The sequence below is a fragment of the Myotis myotis genome, unplaced genomic scaffold, assembly GCF_014108235.1.
Source record: "Myotis myotis isolate mMyoMyo1 unplaced genomic scaffold, mMyoMyo1.p scaffold_m19_p_14, whole genome shotgun sequence".
Classification (NCBI taxonomy): domain Eukaryota; kingdom Metazoa; phylum Chordata; class Mammalia; order Chiroptera; family Vespertilionidae; genus Myotis; species Myotis myotis.
In genome coordinates, this window is record NW_023416318.1 from 40,216,312 (window position 1) to 40,229,475 (window position 13,164).

Consider the following 13,164-nt stretch of genomic DNA (forward strand, 5'->3'; position numbering starts at 1 on the left):
TATATGCTAATTAGACCAGACATCCTTCCGGACTACCTTCCAGGAGAAGCAGGGCTTCGAGGGAAGTCTGGATCCCAGGTGCCTGCCGGTGGCCGGAGGGAAGCCCGGGTCCCAGGTGCACAAATTTCGTGCATCAGGCCTCTAGTGTGTGTATGTGTATCTGTGTGTGTGAGCACGCACGGGCACACGCCTAAGTGACCACTAGAGCAGTCAGTATGACGTACACTAACCACCAGTGGGCAGACGCTCAATGCAGGAGCTGGCCCCTGGAGATCAGTGTGATCCCACAGTGGGAGCGCTGTTCAGCTGACCGAGGGGCGCCAGACGCAGGGCTCACAGCTGGCCCTCACAGACCGGAGACCCGAGTGGAGCAGCAGTGAGCCTACGGAGCAGCAGCAGCAAGCACAGTGGTGCTGGTATGAGCAGGAGCGGCAGGCAGCGTTGGACTGCTGGTTTCAGCCCAATCCCCGCAGGCCACGCTGAGGGACCCCACCATGCACCAGGCCTCTAGTTTATTCATAAAAAGGAATGATATATTGACATGCCAAATGAATGAAACTTGAAAACATTACACTAAGTGAAAGAAGCCAGACTAAAAGGCCACATATTGTATAATTGCATATTTACATAAAATGTCCAGGGTAGACAAAATCCAGAGACACAAAATGAATTAGTGATTGCCAGGAGATAGGAGGAGAGGGAAATGGGAGTGACTACTAATGGCTATGGGATTTCTTTTTGTAGTGATGGAAATGTTCTGGAAATACATAGTTGTGATGACTACACACCACTCTGAAACTTTCTATCAATATTTTAAATATACCAAAAAAGGAAAGAAAAACAAAGTTTGTGGATTTAAACTATCAGATTTCAAGACTTAAAAGTTACAGTAATTAAGACAATGAGGTACTGGCATGGGCTAGACCAGGTGTCTTCGAACTTTTTAAACAGGGGGCCAGTTCACTGTCCCTCAGACCGTTGGAAGGCCGGACTATAGTTTAAAAAAAAAAACTATGAACAAATTCCTGTGCACACTGCACATATCTTATTTTGAAGAAAAAAAACAAAACGGGAACAAATACAATATTTGTATTTGCATGTGGCCCGTGGGCTGTAGTTTGAGGACCCCTGGGCTAGACTAACCAATGGAACAAAAATAGATTAACATAGATAGCAGACCCATGTTCAGCCGTGGGCAAACTACGGCCCGCTGGCCGATCCAGCCTGTTTGAAATGAATAAAACTAAAAAAAACCAAAAGACCGTACCCTTTTATGTAATGATGTTTACTTTGAATTTATATTAGTTCACACAAACACTCCATCCATGCTTGTGTTCCGGCCCTCCAGAACCCATTGTGGCCCTCGAGTCAAAAAGTTTGCTCACCCCTGACTTTAAACCAGTGGTTCCCAACGTGGGGCACACACTCCACAGTGGGGCAATTTGATTTTTAAGAGAGGGTAATTCGAGAATGAGTTATTAACAGTGAATTTTTTGCATTTCTTATGGTTCTCGGAGCCTCATACACAGTATGTAAGTATATATTGTGATATATTTATGCATTTCAGTTCTCTATGTTTTGAAACTTACTTGCTATTTTTCTTATCACTTCATATTATTATTATTTTTTTAAACAATTTCTTAGTGATTTCTTCCTCAGTATTTCAATTGTCCTTTCATTCTTTTATTTTTCTTTTTCATGGATGCCATGTTCTTTGGAAGCTTGTTTAGACCAAGTGAATGGTCTTTTAGGCTTCCTCCATGTGAATAGAAGTTCACTCTTTTAATAAGAATTATATGTCACAAAGTGGGCATCAGGGTTTTAGAGATGCTTAGGTGGAGCACGGCCAAAAACGGTTGGGGGAACCACTGCTTTAAACAGAGGCAACACTGCAGTAGAGTCAAAAAAAAAAAAAAAAGGTAGGTGTTTTTTTTTCCCCCACATTGGTTACACAGCAAAAGAAAGAACTAATATACTAACATGAACTAGAAGATAATACCCACAGTATAAGGAGATATTTAAAAATTGAAAATTATAACAATTATAGTGATGAGATGTAACATACATGAAATTGAACACTAGAAAAAACAGAAAACAGGGCAAAAGCAATTTTTGAAGAGCTATGGGGCTCAGATCTCTCTATAACTAAATGCAAGTAAGGATTCAAGAAGCCCTATGAATCTCAAGCAAGATAGAGATACTGAATGTATATGAATGAATCTCACAAACAGCTTGAGTACTGACAGTGAACTTAAAAAAGGAATAATAAGACTGACAGGTTATGTCTAACCAAAACAGTGTAAGGTAAAAGATAAGGAAATATTACCTTTAAATCACTAGAATAATAGCTAACTTAGAATTCTATAATAAAACATAAAACTATATTTCAAGAATGAAAATGACACCTATTAATCCAAATAAACCAAATATAAAATGTTATTGCAATATTCAGATAAATTTAATTATGTATTGAAAATCAGATACCATAGAACTGATTATGCTAATTATGGTAAATGTATCATGACACATTATAGTTAACTTAGATGATTATGAAAAAACAGCACCAGTAATTAAAGAGGGTGTCCATATTATTTAAGGTACTTATGTATATGTTACGTAGAGGTAAGTAATATAATACCTAGTATTTTTTTGACGTACTAAAGCGAGAAAAAAATGATAAATGTGGAAAGTTCAATAATATTGGAATCTGAATAATGGCTGTGTGGTTTATTCATCTAATCATTCAAAAATTATTTGAAAATTTTCCAATAAAACTAAGTTACTTCATGAGTAGACAAATTCAAAAAGGAGATCTTACAGAGTAGTTTCAGGTATAAAATCATACCAGATCAAAATTCAAAAGAAAAATGAAAATGGAATTATGAGATAAATCCAAATGAATATTAAATATAAAAAATATATTTATGTGTGAAATTAAAATACACTTCAAGTTAAAGTATAAAATCACAATGCCATATAAATTGGGAAGATAATAAATAATGTTCAAGATATGGTAAAAGCAGCAACAGGACTTTCAGATGACAACAGTTATGTCTACATTATGATCTTTGTAACAACAGTTAATAATAGTAAAAAGTAGAAAAACAGGCCAATAAAAATGTAATCACCAAAAGAAGGAGAAAAAAAGACACATCTGGCAAGATGAGAAATATAATAGAATATATTAATTTTAAAAACCAGTGGATTTAAATATAAATATATAGTGATTACATTAAATGTACATTAAATATTCCAGCTGAAAGACAAGTATCAGAATGGATTATAAAAGGCAGCTATGTGTTGGTTTTAAAAATATGTGTCTAAAATATAAGGAAAGAATAAAAAGTTTAAAGTAAAAAGAAGGAAAATTATATAATATACAAATAATAACCAAAAGAAAGCTGATGCTAGGTATACAAATATCAAACTACTTTTAGAAAAAAATAGCAATATTAGAGACAAAAAAGATAACTCATGATGAAATATTCAATTCACAAGAAAGTAGAACCATTCTAAATTTGTGCTGTCATTTCAAAATGTATTAAAAAAATAAGTGATGAAACTAAAAGACACATTTAACACCAATCTTCTTAGCTAAAAAAATATCAAAACACTAATAGCTAAAGCCATGAGTACACAAAAAGCAAACTTGCACAAATGCAGATATAGAATACCCTTCACCAACAAGTGCTAAGTAAACATTGTCAAGCATTCATGGAATATTTATAAAAGCTGACCCTCCACAATTCCTAACATATTTTTCAAGAATGATAATCAGAGTATTTGTTCTGACCCTACAGCAATTAAAAGAGGAATCAATAACCAGATAACTAGAAAATCCTCATATATTTGGAAATTAAGAAGTGCATTTCTTTAACATTACTTACTAAACTTGAATATATGACAACCCTATGAAGCAGCAAATCTACTCTTACATTCACATCTAAGAGAATACTATATCCATTAGTAATAACAATATCACAGTGGAACAACACAAATGTTGACCAACAGCATACAAAGCAATAGTGCATACATAAATTTATTTTTATTCATATAACGGAATCGTAAACAGCAATGGAAAAAGACCAATGATCTACATATATGCAATGATATGAGTGAATTTAACAATCATGACATTGAACAGAGAGCAGACCAAAAAAAATAAATTCAATTTTCTATCTGATAGAACCTACTCAACTAGTGCTTAAGAATGCATAATTTGCCGAACCGGTTTGGCTCAATGGATAGAGCGTCCGCCTGCAGACTAAAGGGTCCCAGGTTCGATTCCAGTCAAGGGCATGTACCTTGGTTGTGGGCACATCCCCCGTAGGGGCGAGCCGGAGGCAGCTGATAGATTTCTCTCATTGATGTTTCTAGCTCTCTATCCCTCTCCCTCTTCTCTGTAAAAAATCGATAAAATATATTTAAAAAAAAAAAAAAAAGAATACATAATTAGTCCTGGCCGGTTTGGCTCAGTGGATAGAGCGTCGGCCTGCGAAATGAAAGGTCCCAGGTTCGATTCCGGTCAAGGGCACATGCCCAGGTTGTTGGCTCCATCCCCTGTGGGGGGCTTGCAGGAGGCAGCCGATCAATGATTCTCTCTCATCATTGGTGTTTCTATCTCTCTCTCTCCTTTTTCCTTCCTCTCTGAAATTAATAAAAATATATTTTTTTTAAAAAGGATGCATAATTAATTGGTTATACAGAAAGAATAAAAAACAAGAAATGATTACTCGAAAAGTTAGGACAGTGCTTATTTACCTTTTGAAGAGTGTGAGAGAGAAATAAATGGAAGGGGACATAAAGACACCCTTTAGAGTACTAGAAATACTATTTCTTGATTGGGTGGTCACAATAACAGTTTACTAGTATGCTGAGATAAACTGCTGGCCGATACAACTGTTTTCAACACTTTTCTGTATGGGCATTATATTTCACAATCAACATGTTTCCCCAAAAAAAGTAAACAGAAAGTTGAGAGACCATGGTCACCTTCTGTGGTACCCAAATGTTAATCAACAGTATAGAAAACCAGTAATGAATACATGAATTTTATTTTATTCAGACAATTGAATCTTGCTATTTCACAAGTAAAAAGGACTAACTACATATATGCAATGATATGGATAAATTTAATAATCATAATGGTGAATAAAAGGCAGGATTTTGCCCTAATGTTTAATAAAAATCCTTCTGCTATAGGTAGTCTCAGCCTGAATAGAATACAGAGGTAACTTACTGCTTGTATAGGCATGGAGTACCTTTAGAAACAAACAAACAAAACAAACAAACAAAAAAAAAAACAGTTCCCTGGCTTTCTTTGCAGGAGAGGAAATGGTGGGCAATGTGAAGGAATGCTTTTATTTCTCAAACCTACTCTTTTATCGGTTTTAATTTTTAAAACTTCTTATTCAAAAATCTTAATTTTCTTAAAATAAAAATCTTAGATAATTTTATGATAGTTCTAAGAAAGAATTTAAGTTACAACTAAAGAATATCTGAAAGTTCAATTTCTGGTCATGTCTATTGTAGTATAAACATAAATTTGTACAAAAGTGACTATTATAGTCCAAGAAAACAAAAACAAATTGTGACCCTTTTGGCACCTGCATTTAAAAGAAACATTACAATTTAATTTAATTTTAAATTGAAACTATCATCATTATACATAAGCCATGAATTTCACTTAGTAGTTACTTCCACAATTGGAAAATATAAGATGAGTCTATATAAAAAGTACTCAAATAAAGAACTAATAAGTTTCTTTTAAAACCCTTTGCCATTCTGAAGCTAAGGACAAGTTTAAATTTTTCATGACTTCTCTTGCAAATTGCTTTTACTTTCTGTTAAAGTTTTAGAAGATAATAAAGATATACAAAATGAGACATCCCATTGATTATTCTTTTAAAACATCAGCAAAACCACACTATTCAACATACTCAAATATTGGTTCATAAATCTGAAGTTGCTTTAAACTTGCTTTAATATCATCTCACACTTCTCAAAGCATTGCATCAAATATACCTTTAATTTCAACTGAAAGAAATAAAATAATATGATGCCAAAAATACACACAAGACTGACATCAACAGATGATTATTGAAACTGGATAATGGAAATATAAAGTCTATTGTACTCTTCCTCTTCCCTCTATTTTCATTACGTTTAATATTTTCCAAATTAAAAATACTTCTCAATATGCTCACACATAAAAAAAATACGATTTAAAATAGTGCACTAGAGGATAAGAAAAAAAATCCTATGAATAGATTTAGAAAGTATAAAACTCCCTCCTATTAATAAATTTCTACTTAGCATGACAGTTAAGAAACTTATAAGTACTATAAACAGATATTTAAATCCTTATGTATCACTTAATATTTATTATAGCTTATAATATATAATAAAATGATGTATATAATAAAAGAAGGTATATACCAGTAAACGTACTTGCATCATCCCTTTCAATTCTGGTTCCATCACTAGTTGACACACAAGTAAAGTGTAGGGGTTCAACTTCTAGAAGACCAGTGAGAGATGTGAAACTACCCTCAGCAGCTGTGCAACTACTGACCTTTCCATTTCCTAATGCAGAAAAGACAAAAGTTTTATAATATGTGAATAAATCTTTAAAAGGCAAAAGTCATATGAGAATTATAGTGCTAGTCCAATTTTAATTACAGAAGGCATATAAACAAACACACAACCCTTACATAATGCTTCAAAATTGACATGGTATTAAGAAAACTCACAGCAGAAGATACTGTCCTTGTTACAAAAGCAGAATTGCATAAAAGCAACTCAGTGTCCATTCACATTAACAAGAAACAATAGGAGTGATATAGATTTTAAGTGAGAAAAAAATAATAAACCAGCTACTTAGAATAGCTATTGCCCAATCTGTTAATTATGCATAAAATCAGAATACAATCTATGATATCAACTGTATAAATATGACACTAAATAAATAAATAAACATTCCAAAGTATAAACAAGATCTCTAAATGTTTCTTTATATTTTGTATATATTTTCAATTTTCTAAAATGAGGCATACTACTTTATAAGCATACACTTTAAGTTAGCACATACAGTAAAAAAAAAAAATCACATGGTCACAACTATCCTATCTAATAAAAGAGAAACATGGTAATTAGTCGTACATCTGCTACCCTTCCCATTGGCTAATCTGGGCGGTATGCAAATTAACTGCCAGCCAAGATGGTGGCCTGCAGCCAGGCAGCTTGAAACTAACATGAGGCTTGCTTGCTTCAGTGACAGAGGAATCCAACGTTCCCGCCTGCCTTGCCGGCCTCTGAGCTTGCAGTTAAAAACATTGTTACAAATATAGAAGCTAAACAAAATCCCAGAATCCTGCTTTCAGCTGGCCCGGGATCTCAGAGCTGGAGTTGATACAGTGTTTCGATTATAGAACCCAAACAAACCAGATACCTGCTTTCAGCAGCAGAGGCCTCAGAGCTGGAGCCAGAGCTAAAGCTGGCCCAGATAAAAAAAATAAATAAAAAAAGGAGCAGTTGGGAGCTTCAGTCACCCGCCAGTATGAAAACAGCCCTCAACCCCTCACCGAGACTGGCCAGGCACCCAAGTGGGGACCCCCACCCTGAAGGGTGTGTGACCAGCTGCAAACAGCCATCATCCCCTCACCCAGGCTGGCCAGACACCCAAGCGGGACCACCATCCTGAAGGGTGTGTGACCAACTACAAACAGCCATCATCCCCTCATCCAGGCTGGCCAGGCACCCCAGTGGGGACCCCCACCCTGATCCAGGACACCTTTCAGGGCAAACCAGCCGGCCCCCACCCGTGCACCAGGCCTCTATCCTATATAGTAAAAGGGTAATACGCCTCCCAGCACCAGGATCAGCGGAGCCTTGAGGCCTCCCAGCACCGGGATCAGCAGAGCCGAGAGGCCTCCCGGCAACGGGATCAGCGTGACAGGGGGCAGCGCCCAAACCCCCTGATCGCCCTACAGCTCTGTGTGTGACAGGGGGCGAGGCCACAACCTCCCTATCCGCCCTGCTCTGTTCGTGACAGGGGAAGGCGCCCCAATCCCCTGATCAGCCCTGCTCTGTGCCTGATAGGGGGGAGCTCCCCAACCCCCTGATCGCCCTGTGGCTCTGTGTGTGACAGGGTGCGGCGCCCCAACCCTCCCTGCCCCACGGGCCCTGCTCTGTGTGTGACGGGGTAGAGCCATAACCTCCCCATCGGCCCTGCCCTGAGTGTGACAGTGGTGGCGCCCCAACCCCCTGATCGGACCTGCTCTGTGGGTGTTAGAGAGCGGCGCCCCAACCCCCTGATCCGCCCTGCTGTTTGTGTGACAGGGGGCGGTGCCCCCGCTCCCCTATTGGCCCTACTCTGTGAGTGACAGGGGGGAGCTCCTTAACCCCCTGATCGGCCCTGCTCTGTGCGTGACGGGGGGGGAGCTCCCCAACCCCCTGATGGGCCCTGCTCTGTGCGTGACAGGGGGGAGCTCCCCAACCCCCTGATTGACCCTGCTCTGTGAATGACAGGGTACGGAGTCCCAACCCCCTGATGGGCCCTGCTCTGTGACAGGGGGCAGCGCCCCAACCACAATTGGCCCTGCTCTGTGCGTTACGAGGTGGCACCGCAACATCCCCATCGACCCTGCCTTGAGTGTGACAGGGTGGTGCCCCAACCTCCCAATCGGCCCTACCCTGAGCATGACTGAGGGTGGCATCGCAACCTCCCGATCCGCCCTGCTGTGTGCATGAAAAGGGGCGGCGCCCCAACTCCCCAATCGGCCCTGCTCTGAGCCCGACCAGGGGCTGCACCTAGGGATTGGGCCTGTCCTCTGCCACCTGGGAGCAGGCCTAAGCCAGCAGGTCCTTATCTCCCGAGGGGTCTCAGACTGCGAGAGGGCACAGGCTGGGCTGAGAGACCCCCTACCCCCCCCCCCTGATTGCACAAATTTTTGTGCACCGGGCCTCTAGTCCTATATAATAAAAGCCTAATATGCTAAGAATCCAGTCGTCCGTTCAACCAATCAAAGCATAATATGCTAATGATATGCTAAAATCGTTCAACCACTCGCTATGACATGCACTGCCCTCCAGGGGACAAAGAGTTGACCGGTCGACCAGTCTCTATGACATGCCCTAACCAACAGGGAGCAGACACTCTGACTGGTAGGTTAGCTTGCTACTGGGGTCCAGCCAATCGGGACTGAGCTTGAGGGCCAGATAAACCCTGGAGCCCTCCTGCGGTTCCTCCCCGGCTGGCCAACCTCCCTCATCACTCCCCGGCCCTGTGGGGTCCCTCAGCCTGGCCTGCACCCTCTCACAATCTGGGACCCCTCACGGGATGTCAGAGAGCCGGTTTCAGCCTGATCCCACAGGCCAGGCCGAGGGACCCCACTGGTGCCCAAATTCATGCACCAGGCCTCTAGTGTAAACAATAAAAGCATAGCAAGAAAAAAGGGTGGATGAACACAAAAGAAATAAGGGTGTATGTAGTAAGGGGAAAGGTTATCTTTAGTTCTTTCAATTTTCTGGAGTTAATACACTTTAAACGTAACTAACAGCTAAAGTGAAACAGAAACTCAAGATGGAAAAAATGAGGATATATAAAAACTGCTACCAACTACTGAAAGACTAAATTAAAAGTAACAGTAGCCCTAGCTGGTTTGGCTCAGTGGATAGAGCATCAGCCTGCAGACTAAAGGGTCCCAGGTTCGATTCCGGCCAAGGGAACATGCCCGGATTGCTGGCTCAACCCCCCAACACCCCCGCCAGTAGGGGATGTGCAGGAGGCAGCCAATCAATGATTCTCTCTCATCATTGATGTTTCTATCTCTCTCTCTCTCCCTTCCTCTCTGAAATCAATTAAGAATATATATATATATTTTTTTTTTTAAAGCAACATTAAATTGCTATAACCTTATTTTCCAACCTCCCATCGGTGCCTAATATAGGGTCTGACACATGTCTTAAAAAAATGTATTTACTGAGCACTTAATATGAGAGTAAAAGGACAGGCCCCAGTTCTCATGGAATACATTTTCTATATCAAAGTTATTTCATTAAACAACTAATTATACAATTGAACTTTTTTAAAGTGCTATGTTTTACTTAAGGGAAGTTCAAAGGACTAATCAAGGGAAATTAGGGGGAGTGGGCCTAGGCTGCAGTCGGACATCCTTAGTGCTGCCAAGGAGGCAGGAAAGGCTCCTGCCACCCGCTGCTGCACTCCCAGTCCTCAGCCTGGCTGGTGACTGAGTGGAGCTCCCTCTGTGGAAGCACACTGACCACCTGGGGGCAGCTCCTGCATTGAGTGTCTGCCCCTGGTGGTCAGTGCATGTCATAGTGATGGGTCAGTCCAGGTCATTCCTCCACTAGGGTCAATTTGCATATTACCCTTTTATTATAAGGATTATTATAAGAATGTTATATCCATTCAATCCTAAAAGTATATTCTTCAGAAATGTATACAATACATATAACAACGTGCACAAAGTTTTCCTCAGTAGAGTGTAATGGTATATGCAGAAAATTATTTTTCTTTCTGCATCTTTGCTTATTACGTAAGTACATATTAATTTTATTTTTAATATAAAATATGTTCTTTTATTTTAAAGACAGCAAAAACACGCCAAATAAAAGTGAAAAGACTACAACAAATAATAAAATTTTAAATAGTCTCTTTTAAGTATTAAAGTCAAACTGACATGCAATGAAACATAAAAAAACAAGTTCATAACTCTTTCAAAAACAGCCTTAATAATGGTGGGTGGGGGATTAAGTAGGAAAGTCAAATAGCTAAGTGATTCACATATGTTAAGTTCTAAATTTTAGTTTTTAAAGATAAAACATAGTAACTATAATCTATGAATGCAATTGTAGCTTAAATACAAGTTTTAAAATCCAGAAATTCCTTTAATAAAAGAAGTTACTACCTGAAAGGACATCCGACAAATCAATTTCATCTGACTGAACACCAATGCTGCTGTTGTATACATTTTTACAAGTAGAGCCACTCATTTCTAAATCAAAGAGGACTGGATCAAATGGTGAGCTATATAATCCATATCTGAAAAATAAAATAATGTCCAAAAATCAGCTATCTAATTAACAAATTATCTATTTACTTGGTTTTAAAAGAAGTTTGAGACAGGGCAGAAAGAGATGCTAACCAGGTTTAACCCATTAAATTCAGTGAATCTCAACTGTGGTCCCTTAAACCTATACTCCAAAAGACAAGGTCCAGAAAGAGTCAACAAATGTGATTCCAATAAGCTGGCAGCTAATGAATCCAGACTGAATCTTCTGCAGATTGAAGCATGGAAGAGATATGAGGCAGCCATTCCTCACCACAATCACATTTGTTTACAGGAAAAAGTACAAAGGCTTTGAGTAAAATTTCATCAAAATCGAGATTTCCAATTTAAAAATGTTACAAAACCATTGTGCCACTCAATTTCTTATTTCATTATGTTGAAGTTTTAGGTAATTAATCAGGAGATAAAGAATACTAGGTAAGGACTATAAGTGATTTACATCATTCTGCCTATGAAGTTTTAACAATAGAGAAACAAATTATCTTAAATCCTTCTTCCATTAGCAAGAAATAGAACTTTTAAATATTTTCTTATTATTAGCCTTATGAATAACAATCTTCAGGACTTTCAAAACTGTTAAAGAGAATTGTTTCAGAAAAAGAAGAAGAAGAAAAAAACGGGAAAAGAAAACCTTAGGCTAAATATCATTTGGAAAAAGGTTAGGTATAATTTAAATACATTGTGGTAAGAAAAATGGTTTTTAAGCAAATATATATGTGACAATACTATGCAAAGGTGGTTCCATGTCCAGAAAGGCCCACTATGAGTCATTATATCTATTAAAATACCTTGTCTGAAGTAAAGCCTCCATTGGCGTTAGCCTGTCCTGTAACTGTCTGGACACAGCAGTAAGCAAAGATGCACAAGCTGTACTGCACCCAGCCAAATCTTCATCTTTAACATAATTCAGTAAGACAAAATACCAATAGACAGAACCTAAAAACAACAAAAATCAACATCTCCTCATTTTTCTCTAACAAAGAAAACTTCAGATTACATATTCATCAGTGTCTCCTTTTCCTAGACTTTCTTACAACTTGCAATTTACAAAGAAGGACCAACTTCCTTGTATGACTAAGAGGACACTGACAAAGAATTTCAATCACATTTTTTGATCAGTATAACAGGCTAACTAAACATTTAGATTTTCAATAACATGAGATGACTCTGAGGGACATTTTGGAATAGTTAGAAAAGTGTAAAGATGTCAGGGCCTTCAAGCCATACATCCTGAAATACTGTTTCTCTGTAGCTCTAAAATTTTCAAGAACAATGGATGGCATCATTGAGTTACAACTAACACACCTTACTAAGCAAGTGAATGCAGTATAGTTATTCTATACTGCCAGTTAAATACAGACCAACATTGCTTAAAAGGTGATTGTGGTGATGTATTTTAAGACTCTTTGATAAAATTTGAGATATCTAAGTAAGTACACACCAAAATTTAAGCATCTTTTTTTTTTTTTTTTAATATATTTTATTGATTTTTTACAGAGAGGAAGGGAGAGAGATAGAGAGTTAGAAACATCGATCAGCTGCCTCCTGCACATTTCCCACTGGGGATGTGCCCGCAACCCAGGTACATGCCCTTGACTGGAATCGAACCCGGGACCCTTGAGTCCGCAGGCCGACGCTCCATCCACTGAGCCAAACCGGCTTCAGCTAAAATTTAAGCATCTTACCTCTAAGGCTACTGTCAACAAAATATTTTAAACAAAGAAGACTATTAAAGTGATCAAGTCCAAAATATCCTACTCTATATAACATAGAGTTAAGAGTTTTGTCCACTATATGTTCAAGGTAAATATAACAGACTATCTAAATTAATATAGTGCCTAGCCGAAGAGGCTCAGTGGTTGAGCATCGACTTATGAACCAGGAGGTCACGTTTTGATTCCAGTTATGGCACATGGCCAAGTTGCAGGCTTGATCACCAGTGATGTTTCTATCTCTCTCTCCCTCTCCCTTCCTCTCTGAAATCAGTAAAAATGTATGTTTAAAAATTAATAATAAATTAAGATAGTGATAATACCCATTTACCAAATAACTTTGAGAAAGCTTTATTTCC

The 13,164-nt window shown here is 38.6% G+C and overlaps 1 protein-coding gene across 15 annotated transcripts in view; it reads right to left on the reverse strand.

Annotated features, from left to right (window-relative positions):
* BIRC6 (baculoviral IAP repeat containing 6) overlaps positions 1-13,164 on the reverse strand; it is a 176,415-nt gene that overhangs the window by 102,764 nt on the left and 60,487 nt on the right. For 12 of the 15 annotated variants that reach the window (XR_004971887.1, XM_036334918.1, XM_036334914.1 and 9 more), the window contains 3 exons: positions 11,882-12,029; positions 10,932-11,065; positions 6,439-6,585 (listed from right to left, as the gene is read on the reverse strand). Coding sequence is in view for 14 of the 15 variants with exons in the window: in XM_036334918.1 (XP_036190811.1) it covers positions 6,439-6,585; positions 10,932-11,065; positions 11,882-12,029 (429 nt within the window). In the remaining variant the exon portion in view is untranslated. The remainder of the gene's footprint in view (positions 1-6,438; positions 6,586-10,931; positions 11,066-11,881; positions 12,030-13,164) is intronic. The other 3 variants (XM_036334915.1, XM_036334917.1, XM_036334910.1) reach the window with 1 other exon arrangement.